At 38.9% G+C, this 19,102-nt stretch overlaps 2 protein-coding genes across 2 annotated transcripts; one reads left to right on the top strand and one right to left on the bottom strand.

Moving 5' to 3' along the window:
• The first annotated feature begins 259 nt into the window (after window positions 1-259).
• On the top strand, window positions 260-10,855 carry stmn4 (stathmin-like 4). Its single transcript, XM_035678139.1, has 6 exons — window positions 260-347; window positions 5,951-6,013; window positions 6,314-6,409; window positions 6,620-6,825; window positions 8,842-9,033; window positions 9,842-10,855. The coding sequence occupies exons 2-6, from the start codon at window positions 6,001-6,003 to the stop codon at window positions 9,899-9,901; spliced, it is 567 nt and encodes a 188-aa protein (XP_035534032.1). The 5' UTR covers window positions 260-347; window positions 5,951-6,000; the 3' UTR covers window positions 9,902-10,855.
• A 1,255-nt stretch (window positions 10,856-12,110) lies between these two features.
• il17a/f3 (interleukin 17a/f3) lies at window positions 12,111-15,934 on the bottom strand. The gene is made up of 4 exons (XM_035678828.1): window positions 15,811-15,934; window positions 14,882-15,087; window positions 14,609-14,752; window positions 12,111-13,477 (listed from the first exon to the last, which is right to left on the bottom strand). The coding sequence occupies exons 1-4, from the start codon at window positions 15,817-15,819 to the stop codon at window positions 13,348-13,350; spliced, it is 489 nt and encodes a 162-aa protein (XP_035534721.1). The 5' UTR covers window positions 15,820-15,934; the 3' UTR covers window positions 12,111-13,347.
• Window positions 15,935-19,102: the final 3,168 nt, after the last annotated feature.

Below are 19,102 nucleotides of genomic sequence, written 5' to 3'. Positions count from 1 at the left end.
ACTACTTCACTCAGCTCTCCCCATGCATAATAAACACACACACACGCACACACACAATCCCACACTCCTGCGCCATATAATAAAACAGAGATCCTACCACCCACCCTGCAGTACAACACAAAGAGCTGACGGCCCTCCCCCATCCTTCCTCTCTCCTCTCATTGGCTGGGAAGCTTGGATGCTGGCAGTGTCTCAGACCAATAAGACGTCTCCAAGGTGATGTCATGGAGGCAGCATTGATGCTGTTGCTGATGCTGTTGCCCGGTGCCTGTATCCGTGAAGCCAGACGGGGGTAACCGTAGTCACCGGTCCACCATCAGCAGTAGAGAAGACTGGGACAGAGGGGGGTGAGTCTGCATCGCAAAACACACAGCTACACACATCTGCATTTTACTTGTGTCACTTTGGTTGCTCAAGGTTAAGTTTTGTGGCATAAATGAAGGTTGCCTCTGTGTGTGTGTGTGTGTGTGTGTGTTTGCGAGGGAGTGTATTGGTAGGGTGTAATGGGGTGAGGGTGAGGATAGTGATGATGCAGTCCTGCTGACAGGAGAGAGAGGAAAAGGAAGAGGGAGAGAACTCGGTGTACCCACAAAATGTATGGTGTGTAACCTGTGTCATTTATTATTGATCCTGCATATGTGCAGATGCAGCTTTGTGTCTGCTACTGGAAAGGAGAGAAAGAGAGTGGGAGAGGAAAATGAGGGGGTTTGTTCGTGTTTATCTGGAAAAAAGGTGTGTGTAGGTGAAAGTGTGTGTGTTAGACAGTGCGGGGGGAAAGGATGACAGAGAAAAGTAAATAATAAAATAAAATATGGTGACAAATAGTTTATAAAAGTTCCTATTTGTCCTTATTTCTGGCTGATATTTGTACCTGTTACATGTCTTGTCTTCCGTGTTAATTTCACACTTTATAAGCTGCACCATGTTCCAGGTTTATTACTGTACTGTGTATAGTATCTTTTTAAGTGCAGGTATCAGGGAAAGAATGATGGAAAACAACAGTTTGCAAAAGCAATATCTGTAAAACCAACCAAGTGAGTCAAAATGGCTCATAAAAATGTCAGATATAGATGGATGTTATGCGCTAAATTTGACAAATCTTGATGTGCAAGGTATGCTGTGGAAAGTTTGGTGTGAATTTGGAGGCCGTTATAACTGCTCCTCCAATAAGAAATCAAAATATTGCACTCAGAATATGAGTAAGAACAGTCAGAGGTGTGTAAACATCATTAGACGTGTTCAGCATCCCTGTAAATGTAATATTAATATCATTCTGTTTATTATATATGCATGAATGAATATGAAAATGTACATAAGTAGTACATCAAATACTGTGTCCATGGAAACAGAGTCAATACGGGGGAAAAATGTTTTGTTTTATTTTTCATTTTGACTTCAGCACTGAAGAACCCTGAAGGTATCAGTGCACTGCACTGTATGTGGAAAAATGAAAATGAGACATCCACATTCAGAAAACTTGATATCTGTCAATATCAATCAGCCAAATTACTGCTGGCACTGCAGAAAGTAAAACTACTAAGTATGGAACACAATTGAAGTTTTATTTATTCCCCTGTGAGGAATTTTACTGACCAGTGTATTTTGAAATATGAAGCACTGAGTGTTACAGTAAGTCAGCTTTCCAAAACTGGATCGTTTTCCAGAATTCATGCCCTCCATGAACAAATTTTAAGAAATACAAATATAAATACAGAGACAGGCCTTATATCCGGTCTGTTTAAAAGATCAGTGTGCAGGATTTAGTGGCAACGCCCTCGCCTCACCCTCCCATTCCAAGCATGTAGGAGAAACTACAGTGGCTGAGAAACTCCCAAAAATGTGAAAGGCCGTATCTGCTCCGTAGAAGAGGACCCCTTTGTTAATAAAAACAGCTCATTCTAAGGTCACAAAAGCATGACGATTCTTCAAATGAGTATTCACTAATGAAAACATACCTATGAATATTATATTCTATTTCTGTCAACAGATTATGTTAAACATTACACACTGGACCTTTAAAGTAATTTGTAAAAAAAAAAAAAAAGGCAAATGGATATTTTTACACTTTGGTTTTTGTACAGATTAAACAAGTTCGATTTAACATCTGAATTAATGAGCCCGAGAGGTGCTGATTTTGTTACCTTCAGACAGAGCCATGCTAGGTGTTTCCCCTATTTCCAGTCTGCTTAGCTAAGCTAACCGACTGCCTGATGTAGCTTTATAATTAGCACAAACACATGAAAGTGGCATCAGTCTTCTCTCTAACTCTCTGCAGGAAAGCAGATAAACATATTTCCCAAAATGCACAATTTTTGTTTTGAGATTCAACATTTATAGATAAGACAAATCATTCTATATGCTTTTTATTTATCTTTCAAAAGGCCAATTCATGTCATTATTTCCTGTTCTGAAAACCATTATATTATTATGCAATAGCCCAATTTTTGGAGACCACAAAACAAACATGGATGATGGTGATCTTCTGGGACAAAAAAAACATGAATATCATAAAATAGTATTAAGAAAAACTTCCACTATGATACAACTGGCAAATATCCCATCAACATGACCCAAATGTTCCTCGAGTGTACCAAGGCCATGCTCTCGCTCCTCCTTTCTTTCTCAGTATTGACACTACAAATGGAGCACTCTGCAGGAAGCAGTGCATTGATCTGCAGCCTGGGTGGTTTCCTAAGATGAAAAGCAACTGTGTTTGTGTGTGCCTGTGTGGATTCCAACCGTGTAGCAAAGTTTAGTGCCTGATTAGTATGTGTGCGCACAACTGTGTATTTCAATGTATCTGTGTGTATGTCGCATGTGTCTATATATGCACAAGTGTGTGACCTTGTGTGTGTGTGTGTCCCACTGGGAACCGTGTCAGGTGTGCTCCGCACTGTAATGAGATGTCTCTCCTCCACCTTCTCTCTATGTCATAGGTTGTCTCATTAGTACACTTAGAATGTCCCAGTAGCCTTCAGGTCATGAATTCAAGTATTAGGGGAGAACTGGATACAGAATTTAAGGCGTGGCTCCATTTGTTCTATGGAAGCTGCACACGCCCAAAAAGTTTAGAGCTTCGGAATTTGTGGGCCCCATACAGCACTTCCGCCGGCCGAGCTGATAACTTCCATTTTAGCCATCTGCTAACTTGAATAGGGATTAAATAATTTAATTGTGCGGCTCTTCTGGACTAGACAAATGCTATCAAATTGGATCAAATTCTGCTTGTGAAAGTCATTTCACAGAGGTTGTGATGCTTAAAAAAATGCATCCACTGTTTTCAGTAGTGAGCTACTTCTTCCAATGTGGAGTAGCGCAATTAGCTTAGCCTAGCATAAAGCCAGGAAACATGGGGAAGCAGTTAGCCTGGCTCTTTCCAAAGCTCTGAAATACACCTACCAACCTAAAGCTCACTTTTATTTTGTATCTTGCTTTTAATTTTGTGTTCAATTTGTGGTTTTATGGAGAATAATGCACTGTAATATTTTCTTGCCGAACAACAGGAGCAGTCACTTCCTGAAGCCTTGCTGTTAGCGTAAGGTTGCCAGGCAACCAGCTGAGATTCTACACAGAAGTGCCAGGATGATGAATAAACAGTTGCTAATCAAGAAACTCCCAGGGGAGAATGAGCTGCATTTATATACTTACATGAGTATATTTAGCATTATGTCCAATGTTGCCTTTGATCCAGCCGTACCGCAACCTATAGCTGTCGTGATAATGCCACTAGCATGCTGACCTTCAGTAACATGAATGCTGTGAAACTTTAAATGCATTGACTGTAGATTTTCTTTCTTTGAGCAGTTTTTTTTTCCCATTAAGTTTCTATATGGCCAACAGTGCAAAGAGCAGAATGATTACGAGTATATATTCCTGCATGACTGCCACATATGCTGTTTGGATGAGAACCCTATCTTAGAAGATGAAGGGGAGGGACAGGTGGGACGTTTGGGCATTCTGGCAGACACATCCCATCACAGATGTTTGATTAAATTAGGCCCACATCAGGCACCACTGGCACTGAGAAGTAAATCTGTTTTATGAAGTTCAAGCCTTCATTTGCTCTCTTATTACTGATCAGTCTGTTTACCTCAACTCCTGATTCTTGTGAGTGTCCACATGATGAGAGCGTTTATGATACAGGATCCAAGAATTAGAGCAAAACTTAATTAGTGTGTGTGCTCAGCTGTGAAAAGGTCAACGAACTGTGCGGGACACTCCTGGATTCTCACATGATGAACGTCTCCAATTAGCTGACCACATGTATTCAGGTGTTCAAGACCTTTGCCTATTTGTTGTTATAATTAAGTCTGAGCCGCAGTGATGCAGAAAGTTCTGTCCATCTTTTGTTAACTTGCGATAATGGTTCAAGTCTGACTCGTTGAACTGAATAGAAATAGGAGACTGTGGATAAGGAAAACTATCATGGCTCCTTCTCACTATAATCATTTCACTAGGTTCGAAAATCTAGAGTGACCGATGTACAGCATCTCTCAGATGTTCATCAATTCAGTGTTGATGACATCATCTGACAGACAGGCGACAGACAGACAGAGAGACAGACAGACAGAGTGATAGCAGGTGGTGGACGGTCTGGTGAGATGGTTCACTACTTTGCTGCCTCTCTTCAGTTTGATTCAATCACTGTTTGAATTCAATCTGAAATTAATTATATTATTCTCGAATTTCAGTCAAACATTAATGAATATTATTTGATATCATTAGCAGCCCACAGTCAATATCACAGAGACATATTTGCTTCAATTACAGCGCATATTGCTGTACAGCACTGCTTCAAGGTTTGAAGTGCATTTTCAGCAGGTGGTGAAACAAGCTGGTGTCATGGTCGATGCCTCGCCTTCTTATTTATACCTTCCTCTGCCTTTCTTGCATCCTCTCAAAGATTTACAGCTGCTTCTCCCACTTGTGTCACAGCTGTGATTCACTGCAACACAGAGGGCCGGGAAGAAAAGAAACAAATATTTTAAAGTCCCCCTCCGCTCTAAATGTGTTTTGTTTATTCCCCTTCACATGGATGTTTGAGCTACGCCATGTAAAATGAAGCATGTTTGGAGTTTGACAGTAGAAGGCTGTTCCATCTGGTAAATTGGGGAGGTCTCTCACTGTAAATAGTATGTGCTATTCAATCTATCTGTGTTTTTTTCATTTGCAAATCAAAAAACCAAAGAGGAAACACAACTAATTGCAAAAAAGTCCAAATATGGCCAAAAACGTTTGGCTGAGATGTTGTATTGATAAAATCAAGTTTTGTTTGAGGTTTGATTGGTTCTCGTTTGCTTCATCTCGTAGAGCCATCTTCTTCTGCAGTGGTTTAATTGCACCTGACTGGGCGCAATTAAAAAATTAGCACCACCAACTGTTTGTCTTGATGTGCCCAACTCCTACTATTCACATCACAGCAGTATTTTTCAATTTTCTGTAAAACACTGTAAAATGTTTCACTAAATTTGTAATAAAATGTGGCTATTAAGTAGGAGACATATTTTGAGTGTAGTAGTTTTGAAATGAACAATATATATGAATCTATTTTCATAGATTCTGGATTTTTTAATGAGGGAAAATGAAAAGATGTAATTTTACAAAGTAATATAACGTTTTTTAGTTATGTGCGATGATATCTTTTCATTTCATTTTTACGTCATTGGATTGATTTCCCCAGCCTGTCGAGGTATTCAAAGTGACAAACTATCCTTGGCAAGAATTACCCTCTGTTCTGGCCCACATGAAGTCTTTGAAGCAGAACTGTTCTCTCATTGGTCGAATTAAACCTTAGTGGGAGGTGCTTAGAGCAAGGACTCTGCAGCCTGTGGTCTATTTCATTTTCTCCTTAGCCACCGCTTCTCAAATTCATTATATGACCTTTGAAGCTGCTTCATTCAGTCCTTCCCCTCCGTCTCTGTCTCTGTCTCTGCATGTCTCTCCCTGACAGACTGAGAAGGATCTTCAGCATCCCTGGAGAGTTACATACACAGTGAGAAGATGACTCTGGCAGGTAAATGCAGCCACAGCAGAAAGTCGCACACCTCACAGCTCCCCTTTCCGATACTGTACACTGCTTATGATTACATTGTGGGAACAAGCGCATTCTTATTATCTGAAGAACATATCTTATCATTATTATGACTGGTATAATTACATAATGAGAAAGACTAGTCACTGCCACTGAAAAGGAGAATTACATCATTAGCCCTTAAATGCTTTTTCATCATTTAGTTTGAGTCAACACAATGTCAAGCATAACAGAACAAGCCTGTGTTTGTGTGTGTGTGTGTGTATGTGTGTGTGTCCTCAGCCTACAAAGAGAAGGTCAAAGAGCTCCCCCTGGTGTCTCTATTCTGTGCCTGCCTGAACCCACAGACTGCAGAAAAACCTACATACAAGGCAGAAGGTAAAAATAAACCGCTTTCACACATGTTAATAATCATATAGGGGCATATTATAGCCAGAATAGGCACTAGTCATTCTGGGAAATGTAGGAACTAAAGCAAAGACACGTAAAAGGACTATAATTGAATATTGATGATGATGTGTAATCTTCCTGTATTAAAACTTCTTTGTAAATAAATAATCTAAACATGGCCACAATCCAACACCACAGATGCGGTGGACCTGGGCTGGTGCGTCATCAAAGACGTGGAGGTGATCGAGCTGAACAAGCGGGCATCAGGCCAGGCCTTCGAGGTCATCCTTAAGCCCCCGTCCTTTGACGGCGTGCCAGACCTCAACACCTCCATGCCGCAGCGCCGCGACCCGTCCCTGGAGGAGATCCAGAAGAAACTGGAGGCTGCCGAGGAGAGGCGGAAGGTGAGGGGAAGAAGGGGCAGGGTTGGGTATTTCGTATTAACACAAAAAAACAAACTGGACATGCCCTAACCCTAAACTATAACCCTAACTCTGGCTATTTGTAGTCCATTCAGGCATTGTCAAACATCTGACAGCGCTCTTTGTGGACAGCATGATTTATCAACTTGGGAGAAAAAGGGTGGAAATGGATGAAAGGAAAGAGGGAGTTGGAGTTGATGGAAAGGACGGGAGGAAACACAAGCAGAGGGAGCGGAGGGGATGAAAAAAGGGACATGAAAGCACAAGGGCAATCATGCAAGGACGCACTCACAATGGCTCATATTCATCAAGCAAAGGGGATGGTGGGGAGAGGGGGAGGAAGGGAGAGGGGAAAGGTGAGAGGAGAGAAATAATAGCTGCCACAGAGAAACTGTCCTGCAACAGAACGGTCACAAGACATCTGCAACATCAGATGTTTCCATTAATAATCGTTTATTCAGTGTGTTAAAGGCCCTGGCAACTTATTTTCACAGTCTCTTCTCACTATAAGTAAAAGAGTTCTACATGAAAACACTATTTTCTGCCAAAGTCAAAAGTCTTTTATTTCTTTCACATTAGAGATTTCTGTTTTGTTTTTATTTTCGCTAGTTGGAAATGGGCTTAGCTTGAAAAAGTTGATTCTGATGACTTGTTGGCGGGTAGTTTAGCTACTGTCAATCAATCTGATAAAATGCAGTCATGGTGCTAATAGACCAGGCCATCACATACTGGTACCTCGCGAAACCTCAAGACCACTCCTCTTTTTAGGAGAAAACCAAAGATTCTATGGATTTTGATACAATTTGTGTGTTTGGATTACAATTTTGACTGGTTTCTATACATTCCTTTCATATTAAACAAACTTTCATTTAGTGGACATGTCTAATAATGATTTTGTGGCCTTGCCTGAACCTGGGTGTTTGCTATACCTTGATAAAATAAGGTTGATTGATCGTCATGCCCGTCTTTACCCTTCCAAGTGGGTAGACCCAGCACGGTGGCCAGACATTGCTTATCCAGACGTATACATATTTGATCAAATTACCAGATTGGGCTAAGCATTTTCTGTATATAACCAACCTAATAATAGTCAACTGTTTCATTGAGGCCAGGCTGAGATTTTGTTGGAGACAACAGTCACTGATGCTGCTGTACCATATGACTGTAGTAGCCTCCCACTCAAGCTACTATCCATCAGTAGTAACTGTCACCAGCATCATTTCACTATTTAACACACTGGCAGTGAATATTCATGTATCTTATGTGCCTCAAATCTCAGTCTGAAAGCCTGGGTTATTAATATTCAGAATTATTTAAATGATAGAATCTAAGATCTTTCTTTTGAAATTTGCCATCACCACTCCGGTTTTGAATTTTATACTTCATAATTCACATAACATAGCTGGTTAGAAACATGAATTAGGATGATAGTTAATTCATAATTCATATTTATTGCATTTTCTTGGCACAACTATATGTTTAGCTAATCTCGACTCAGTAGTTTCTCACGTTGCGAGAAAGCACGTTTCTTAAACTTCTTAAACTTTGATTGTGTTTTTTCATTCATGACATACTTGAAGCCACTGTTTTTTTAGGGGCTTGAAATCATACTATCGTGCCTATGATCAGTCAGCAGTAATATAAATGACTTACTATTTCCTGAGGCGGTGGTCACATCTACTGTAAAACATACAAATGGCACACGCCCAAGAGACAAGTAAACAAACACATAACTTTACACACTTTATCCCCTCTGCCTTTCAGAGAAGGAGCACTGGGTTTCTTTTAGGTGCTTACATATGTTTCACTTGTATTTTAATCTATGCAACACATTTTCTGAGGTGTGACAGGTGTCTTCCGCAAATCCACTCAAAGACGTAACAACTACAACCTTATAACCCTAAACACAACCCGCTGTTAATAGTGATCTCATTTGCCGTTTAACAAGGGTGAATATTGTCCGCTGATCAAACTTTGCTGGTCTCTTTCGCCATCTAGTGCCAGGAGGCCGAGCTACTGAAGCACCTGGCGGAGAAGAGGGAGCACGAGCGTGAGGTGATACAGAAGGCCTTTGAGGAGAACAATAACTTCATCAAGCACGCCAAGGAGAAGCTGGAGCAGAAGATGGAGGCCAACAAGGAGAACAGGGAGGCCCTGCTGGCTGCCATGCTGGAGAGGCTGCAGGAGAAGGTACTGGCCAGTTGATGAATTATTTCTAACCTTTGTAGAGAGCTTGTAAGAGGATCCAGGTCTGAATGCACTTTTTGGCCCTCTTACTAAGACTAAAGATGAGAAGATTGGTACCACTGTTCATAATGCCACCAGAAAGCTAACATAGCTTAGCATAAAGACTGGACACAGAGACACTAGCCCGGCTCTGTCCAAAGGATTGAAAAAAACCCAACTACCAGCACTTCTAATGCTGAATAATTAGTTATGCCTCATTGTCCAATCTGTAGAATAAAACACAAAAAGTGTAAAAATGCCAATTTGCTAAATTTCATGTTTGTACTATTTCTTATGGCAGAACCAGTTGCCAAGCAACCAGCAACTTTGTGCCAGGCAGGAAATAGTCATTTTTACAGCTCCAGCTACACATTTACCATACAGACACGAGAGTGGTATTGATCACATCTAACTCAGCAAGAAAGAGAATGAGCATATTCTCCAAAATGTCAAACTTTTCCTTTAACCAGCACTGTTTTATTGAGACCTGAATTGTTATGTTTTCTTGAGTGCAAATGAGGCCAGCTTTCAGTATCATAAACTAGGCTTGCATTTCTATTTTAGCATTGTTCACAAGCATCAGTAATCATGAATAATGCATGAGGTGGAAAAGAGTTTTTAGTTGTCCCCACTGTATGATTCCCCTGTTCAGATCTTTATGAACGGTTGCTGAGCTGTTGCCTTGTTCTGTGGGCATCTCCCGCATTAATGCTAATGCATTCATGAATGCTAATGACTCCGATGTTGCTGTGTCTCTGTGTTTGTCTGGCAGGACAAACACGCGGAAGAAGTGAGGAAGAACAAGGAGATGAAGGAGGAAGCCTGCCGGTAGATGAGTGGAGCCGGGGACAAAGAGAGAGAAAGAGCAGGACTGGGAGTTTTTTGAGTCAGTATAAAAATAAAAAATGGAAATGAAAACAGTGCAGGAAAGAAAAAAAAGAACTTAAAAACAACTCGAACAAAAGGGAAAAGGCGAGTTTTCATATTTGATGTATGCTGTAACGATTCTGAACAAGCTGTAAAAAGTTTAGCCAACTCTTGATGTTGAAATTCAAAGAGAAATCTTTCTCTTTTTTCTAAAGGAAAGTGGGCAGGGGGGTGGGGTGGCATCAAAACAAACAATTACATTTTTTTAAAGAGGGTCTGCAGTGGTGGTTAGGCGAGCAATGAACACTGCATCAAGGCAGAAGGAGGTACAAAGCTAAATCACAGCTCTCTCATTTCTGCAGTTTCTTCAGCCAGAAAGCAGGAAATTATAACTGCCTGCATGATATTTGAGCAGCGTTAACTGAGCTGTGCTTTTATGCTGTTGGTTGTATCAGCAAGTGTCACTGAATGCTACCAATTTGGCAGAAACACAGCCAATTACACTGTTTCTTTCATATTAAGCTGTAACTATGGAGTAGGGAGTTGTAATATAAATTTTTACCTCATGAAACATGAAAAAAAGATGTGATGTGCTTGAAAAAAACAAAGATGTAGTCACATTTAGTACAAATCAAAGCTAAGAGTCGTCTCCAGTCTCTGATTTACAGGATTATTACCAGTTAATACACATAAACAGAACGTAAAACACAAGCTTCTGCTGTTTCCGAGTTAAGAATAAAAATTGATTTCCCTAGCTCCACCGCTCTCATGGTAATTCTTCACTGCGCCATTTTTGGGATCGTTCGGGCCTATCTGGGGACGTCTGCGTGTGCTAAACTATGGTTTATGAATATAAAATGAAGCTTTTGTTTCTACTGTGCTCTAGGCAGGGGAGTAAAACAGAAAAAAGGTTAAACAGGGATGACGCTCTGCTGTATTCTGCCACTTTCAGGCTGTTTGTGAAACTTTAACTGTAGTGTAGTTGTAGATCAGTGACATGCATTTGAGTCTCTTAGATTTAGAGCACTGATTGCACTCTTGTTTCATTAAGCACAACTCAAAAGCACATATGCATACATGAAGGACGAGGAATATATACAGCATAAACAACAATAACATCACAAGGACGCAGTGGTGAGTGGCTAGTTCAGAATTTTGACCTTTTTGGTTTTGAAAGGATGAGTTTGAGGTTTTGTGGCTAAGCAGCAGTCTCCCTTTGCTTTGGCATGTGTCACTGTGCTCTGATTGTCAGTTTATGATTTTCAAGGGAAATTTAAACCTAAAAGAGTAAACAGAACGATGAAAATTGCTCGAGTTGTTGAGTCATACTGACTTGATTGAAATGTCTAAAATGTTTGCACTGTAGCGGGGGAGTCATGACATGACATGGGGTTTGTACTCGCTGTAACTGTGTGTTGTGTATATCTTCAAGGCTGGATTGATTGTATCTATTTGGCATGGTCAGTAAAAACAGCTTGACTGAACTCACACTTTCCTCTTGTTCTCATAATTTTTTAGTAAAATATTTTTCTTGCACTTGTATACACACACACAAAGCCTTTAGTTCCACTAGCTCCCTATATGAGATTATTTTTCTATGTTCAGTCAGTCACATCCATGAAACTTAATTAGACCATAAAACATGACATAAATATGTATTAGCATGATTTAAACATGTTAATATATAGTGTTAACTTTTACAAAAAGAAAACGAGTTAGTATCAGATATATTAGTCATTGCGTGTACATTTCCCATCATGAATATCTTTTAATATCTTTTTTAATTTAACTAAATACATTTTAGCTCGTAACGAATCGTGGACATATGGACGCATGCTACATGCATGAACATCACCACATAGCAGGCTGACAAATTATTATATTTTAGTGATTTCATAGTATTTTCAATCGAAATGTTGTAGTATTTGGCCAGTATTATATGTTTTTAATTAATATATTAATATAAACATGTTTTTTACATCTGGAAGCAGCTCCCTTACCACCATTGGTACACATATGATAGTTTAAGAATCAGCAAATTAGACCATAAAAAAAAGCTTTGTCCCAACAAGATTCAGTTTTTCAGTTCTATTTGTTGCTAATTAGATCTATTCTAAATAGTGTTTTACAGCACAATTAGACATCAAAGTTGGGATAAAAACTTTAATAAAGCATGTTGATATTGTTTACAATAAAATAAGAACAGGGTTATTATCAGATATGAGTTCAAAACAACCATGAAACATACAGACACCCCAAAAATTTATATTACCATATGCAAATATATTTTGAACAACATCCCTTTTAAGACTCCTATCCTGAGAAAACATTTGCAACAAATCAGGCAATTGAAAATAATAAAAAATGGAATAAAATAATACAATAAAACAATAATATAAGCTAAAAACAACAAAAATAAAAATTATACTGTCAACTGTTCTTTTATCTCTGGGTTAAAACCATATTAGGCAGGTTTTCACCACTAGGGGGCAGAAAGAAATGCACCTCTTTGTTACTATCAGTGTTACAACATCAACTTGTTAATATTTTATTAATTTGCACAACTTCATGAAATACCTGCTGGCAACTACTGTTGCTGGCAGGCTAATGGCTAATATGCTATCAAGTGGAGACATGCTAATTAAACAAAACAGTCAAAACAAATGCCCTTTCATATTAGCAATAAAAGTAAATAAAAATAAAGTATTATCCTGTAGCGTTTCTAATGACGTTTGCAATAATCCAATGGGCTTCAACAAAACAACCAATCAGACCCAAGCAAGATAGAAAGACACTTTGGATTGGAGGCTTGAAGATAGTTGACTGTTGAGTCTCAGTCCCAAGGTCTCAAAGCACCTGTATTTACCAGCCTGGGAATGAGACACAGCAGTCAACTATCTTTCTTGGCTCTGATTTGTTGTTTCCATTCAGGCCCGGTGGATTCTTGCAAATGCCATTAGAAGCACTAGAATGAGTCAGAGAATTTCTTCATAGAGTATCTGTCTCCCCAGGGGGGGCTCCAAATTGTTTCAAGGGAGGCTCAGTGAATGGAATTGAATAATAATAATAATATAACAGTAGTTATCAAATGGAGATCACATAATTGCCCAAATGTGTATGATCTGGTTAAAGAGAGAGAGTAGTTATGAAGTTTTTTTCCACTTTCCCAGAGTCAGAAACTAATTAATATTGTAGGACAGAAATTTTTTAAGTATTTGGTGTAGTCTGAAGTTATGTCAAACAGCAAAATTAGACTATCTTGGCTCAATTGTTGAGTATCTACGGGATCAAATAACATAATCGTTATATCATAGACATCCAGGAATTGAGCAAAACTAAGCAAGGGGGGTTGGGGTTTCTCTGGCCTACAGTATACTGAAAGAGTTGCTAACACCACAAGTCTCCTGTGTGTTACAGATGGGTTACGACAGCAGGCCTCACACAGGTACAGCCCACTGTGATCACCTCCGTCCCCAGTTTGAAGTCATACTTTTTCCTTGGTTTCCCCCCTCTGCTGTTGTTGTGCCTTTGCCTTGGGACTCTGGAGTGGGATGGGGAAATTAGTGAGGGTTAAACCTACATAGATGATGTCATTATAAGATCATAGTTTTAAATAAAATCAATTTGGACTGTAGTGGATCTGACAAGAATGGACAGGGAAGACACAAGCAGAAGTCAATCTAATTCAATTTGGTTTGGTTCCATTCAGTTTAATACAGTAATACAATAAAACAGACTGAAGTTATCGTTCGTCCCGACTTCTATCAAGCTGCTGAACTCCAATACTAAATCATGTGCAATAGGGCAGTGTGTAATAAACAAACCAGCACCGTAGCACTTTAATTCTTATAGTTTCTTACAGTCTCTTTTTAAGCTGCCACATTGTCAGTGTTAAAATGTAGTGTCTTCCATGTTTTAAGATGTTTTTATGTTGATTCTGTAATTGTTTTTTTTTATTGTTTTTTTATCTGTGTCTGTTGTTGAGGTATGCTTGTTTTTGTGAAGCAACAAACCGTTTATTCTATTCTATTCTATTCTAAGCACCAAATCCTTCATACAGTATCTGTTAGTCAGGCAGAAAGAAAACTGCCACCACTGCCTCTGACACAAACATTTCCAAGTGTTTGAAGTGTTTTTGTCATGCATACCAAGTCTGTGCAGAGCCTAACCTCAGTGTCTGACACTAAATAATGAACATCAGATTACTTTTGGTTTTCCCACTTCCTCAAACCACAATAAAGTGACTTTTTCAATCTGAGTATTAACAATGCACCCCATGTTTCATTAATAAATGTAAAAATGAAGTTGAATGAAGATCTATTCTTGTACTGTCAAAATCCTATTCAGCTCCTTGAAAACAGTAAATCTACACCTCACGTTGTACTGGTAGGTATATATATAAAGGTCCAGAGATACAAACAAATCTTTAAAACAAAAATGTGCCTCTACCATTAATTTATTTTTTTTAGATGTAATATGGTTGGTTTCCACTTGAGTCCCACCCGGGCAGCTTGATTCAACAGGAAATACAACAGATTAAGAGAGATAAATGCTCTCTAAATTACTTTTCACTTCCATTGTTAGGTTGACCAAAGACTGTAGAACTTAAACTTCAAGCAGAAACAAAAACTGCTTCATTAGCTGCTTTTAGAAGACAGTGGCAGTGGCTCACCTGTGGAGGACTAGGACCTGGTAGTAGATAGGTTTAGCCACCAAGCCTGTGTCCTCCCCTTCCCCCTGCAAGCTCAAACAGCCGGAGGTCAGGCACTGAGCATGGGATATATGCCTAGGCAACCGAGATGCTATGCAGGATTCTCTGGAGAGGGAGGAAAAACAAATGCATTCATAACTGGGATTCCAGGCTTTAAAATTACGAAACTGACCAAACCCGTCACACTGGTTTGAAAAAGGCTTTAAGGGCCTTCTGACTTCAGCGATGCCTTACCTGTACGTCCATGGTGACAGAGACATGTTGGCGATGGTCGAGGCCGACGTGATGCCAATCTGAGGCTGCACTGAGGGATCCAGGACCAGTCTCCCTATGCTGCCCTTCAGTTTGGTTCTACGCCACAACTTCACAGAGACCTTCTGGTCTGTCCTGGTGGTGTGCAACAGTGTGGCCAGGCCCAGAACTAGCAAAGCTCTCAACACCTAAACATGAGAACGCCAGGCAGGCCAGAGGCAATTAAAGCAAACAGCAGCTAAAGAGAAATCCAGAAGAGGATAGAGAGAAGAGCAAACCGTCAGAAAAAAATTGCATCTTTTTATATCTGTAGCCAGTTCTTGTTTGTGAAATAGCAGCAAGATACGAATGCCTGGAGAGGTATAAAAGGCTTTGTAATTTATGTAATGGCAACTGCTTGAGGAATGAATAAGTAAGTATTATTGAGAATAGAAAAGTACCTGCATAACCATGTGTCTATGTTTAAAGATCCCTTCCAGACATCTATCAAAACAATAATGTGTGTAAATAATAAATCTATTGTAATAATGTAATAAATAAATATAAAAGTAAATATTATTATTTTAATAAGGCTCTGCCTTTCTTTAAATGACTCAGTGTGTTTACCTTTGTACTGCTGTTTTGTTCTGTTTCTAAAATCTGAAATCTGAAATGAACGTGTGAACGTGTGGGTGGTATCAATGATGAACATTCACACTCTGAAAACCGTATTAATGACAAAAAAAGTCTCACTTTCATTTGCTCACCAATTTTAAGACCCACAGCATGAAATTTGGAGTCAAAAGTCAAACGGTACACAAATGTTTCATAAAATCAGCACATGCCTCATTAAGTCATATAAACATTTAAGGCACCCTTTGGGAAATAAACTCATGATAAGAGTGAAAGATGAGCACAGTGGCCCCACTCACCGGCTTCATGACTGTGTCGTCCTGCCTGCAGAGCCCAGACTTTAGTTGTGAAGCGCTGCTCTGCTCTCTTGGTGCGTCTACATTCTCTCTGTGTTTATATGCAGGCTGACTGCGTTTGTGCACGCTGGCGAGATCTGTAGTGTATTTCCGTTATGACTGTCAGTGATTTTAAAGATACATCTTTAAACACACTGTTTGCTTGTCTGGGTCCATTTACATCTGCATCATTACAGTATATACACTTCAAACATACAGAGAAGAAAATGATCTAAAAAAGGCATTCTTAGCAGAGGAATGTAATTAAGTACAAATACTTAGGTAGTTTTTTCAAGTATCTGTACTTTGAGTAATACTTTTTTTTATCTTTATTTTGCATCACTGCACACTTTCCGGTGCATGTCACACATGACAGACATAAAACGGCAGAAACAACATAAAAGATGTGAAAGAGAAGAGAGTGAGCCTTTACCCTGTTAGAAGTTTCAGTTAACTTTGCACAGAAACAGCCGGTAGAAATGTCCTTCAGAGAAACCAAGAGAGTACGTTTTACTTTTATATTTTCAGTACATTTCAGATCCTGTACATTTTCACTTTTAGTTGAGTAAAGAAGTTGAATCAGAACTTCTACTTTTACCAGATATTTTTTTTACACTACCTGCGTAACTTATTTACCTACTTGAGAAAAGGATGTGTGTACTTTTGCCCTCCCTGAGTCTTAACTCAAATAAAAAATTACAATATTCATGCTGATCTTTGCACTTTCTTTTTGATGTTGTCTTAAAGCTGAACTTTTCACTTGACCCTGTTATGACCTTATTATTAAATCAACATGTAAAAAGCAATAATTCATTTCAAAATCTGATGAGTCAGGTGACACCTTCATGTGTCTAAACTGTCAAAAGGTGTGAAAATGTGCATTCACCTATAGGCTTTTTTCTTGTGACTGTGAAAACAGTATACCACTTCCTACTTTTGTGGCAAAAAAATATGTTTTTGCACAGAAAGAAAAAGCACTGATGTGAAAACTGAAAAATATTCTGCTAAAAACCAAACCAGAGGGATTTTTTATCAACCCAAATCCAAGTAAAAGAAACAATTCTGTGTAGATTTGTCTGATCTCAGTTTAAAATCAGCCTGCAAGAGGAACCCATTTCTAAAAGCAGAATAACAACAGTAAAGAATGACAAACTATTGGCATCATTGTTACATTAGCTCATTAGGAGATCATCTCATCATTCAGAACTGTCTCAACACATCACTAGTAACAACATCTGTACGCTGCCATCCCACGCCAAACAATGTAGGTCAAAAAAATGTATGACCTGAAATGCTTGGGTTCTGGTAAAAGATCAGCATACCTATTCATCAAAGACAAAGTGTGTGATAACATCTTCTCTCTCCATGCAGTATATGAGTTTCAGAGCAAGAGGCTAAAGCAGTTTCACACCATTAAAACTGCTGTACAGTATGTTCCTCATACACACAATAGATAAAACTGACTGGTGACAAATATCAAAATATCTGATTATAAATTTAAAATAACTGGAGTTATAATGAAGTGGTGCTCTGCTTAACTGTCTGCGAAATTCCCTTTGCTGCCCTTTCATTTTATAAAAACATGCCATCTAGTGTGGTAGTGGGCGTGTGAATATAAATCCTGCAATAAAAAAAGCAATTCACATGAGCAGCCTTAATGTCAAACATATCCTTTAAAAATGCATTTTTTTACAGCTTGCAGCCTACGGAGGCCAGAGAGTGCCACCACACTGGTCAATTTTAATGGGTCACTCCATAAGGTGGTTGTGGTTGATTTTTTAAATAATGAAATTGTATTATTTTTCACTTTATTTTTTATAAACTTTTTGTACAGACCTGCGCTTGAGAAAACAATAAATGGATGAATATTGAAAAGATACATTTTACACACATGGACACACTGTTCACTGATTCACACTTGAGTGAATTGAGAAAATTGCATGTTATTTACAGATATTACATTTCAGAATTGTACTTAACTCCTTTGCTACACATGACCAGAACTTAGCCATTTGAGAACATTCCCCAAAACAATGTATATACGCTCCAGTTGCCACTTCACAGTTAGTACACAGGCAGGATGTATAATGTGGTTCTGAAAAGAGCTTTATAATGTCTGAAAAATACCCATGATGACATCATCAGGGTACACTCCCCTTTCAGCTCTGTTTGGGTCTTTGCCAACTCTCAAGGGAAACATATGGCACTTTGGCTGTTAAATAGGCATGTCTGATCTAATCTCAAAGATCGTATTGGGGCGATCAAGTCATTTTTTAACTGATTGGTATCGGCTACACTGAGCTATATTAAGTACGATCCAATCCTTTCTTTTATGTCAGCTGTCAGACAGGTGTTTTCACTCACAGGAACACTGTAGTCAATTCTCCTACTCTCCACTGTCTGTCTCTCCTCCACTCCTCTGAGCTGCTGGGGCAAACAGCAGGTGCGGTGCAGAGTCGACAACAAATAGCCAGTGAGAGTAATTTATTAATGTAATCCATGCAAAAGATGTACAGAAGATGCAAATAAACACTCAACAGAATACAATTCATTCAGGTAACAACAAGACAAAAACTGAGAGGGTTTGTTTGGCTATTTTATATTTTGTAAAAAATTAAAAAAACAGCTTGGATGCAATTTCTTTCTTAATGCAATGCAGATGTATTCAATTGTCAAACAATTACATTAGATTGATTTTAATAACTTAAATGTACTTAAAGTGGGCTCGGGGCACTGTATAAGTATTGGATCAGGACTCTGCATTGGCAGATACTCATTATTAAATAACTCTTACCGGATCGGGGGTGAAACAAAACTTGATCGGGACATGCCTAATGCTAAATGCTACCTTTGTGCGCTGTTTGGTGTGAGCAGGTAGCGTACAGTACAGTGGGTTTATCAAAGCCCTGAAAGCAGCTGCCTGTTGTGTCTGGAAAATATACTAATGAGACTGAACACTTAAATTACGTGGTGTAAAACCAAAATAATTACACAACGTCATCTGACCTGTTGTTAATGTAAAAATATTTGATTCTAGCAGATTTAAAGACAACTGCCTTTAATTAAGCGCATGTGCCCCCTGAAAAATAGGTGTTTAAATAACTAATGAAGACAGATAAGTAGAACAACAAAATTTTAAATGTATTCTGGTGGCACAATTTGGACTCAACACCTGCCCATCGATCTTGCAGGTTTTCCATGAAACCACGATATCAATTGAACAAAGAGACTGTTTTCAGTTTTGAATTCAATATGA

The sequence above is a fragment of the Morone saxatilis genome, unplaced genomic scaffold (genome assembly GCF_004916995.1).
Source record: "Morone saxatilis isolate NCDOM2014 unplaced genomic scaffold, NCSU_SB_2.0 Contig7, whole genome shotgun sequence".
Lineage (NCBI taxonomy): Eukaryota > Metazoa > Chordata > Actinopteri > Moronidae > Morone > Morone saxatilis.
Note: the sequence above shows the minus strand (reverse complement) of the source record. Positions and strands in the feature narration are given on the sequence as shown.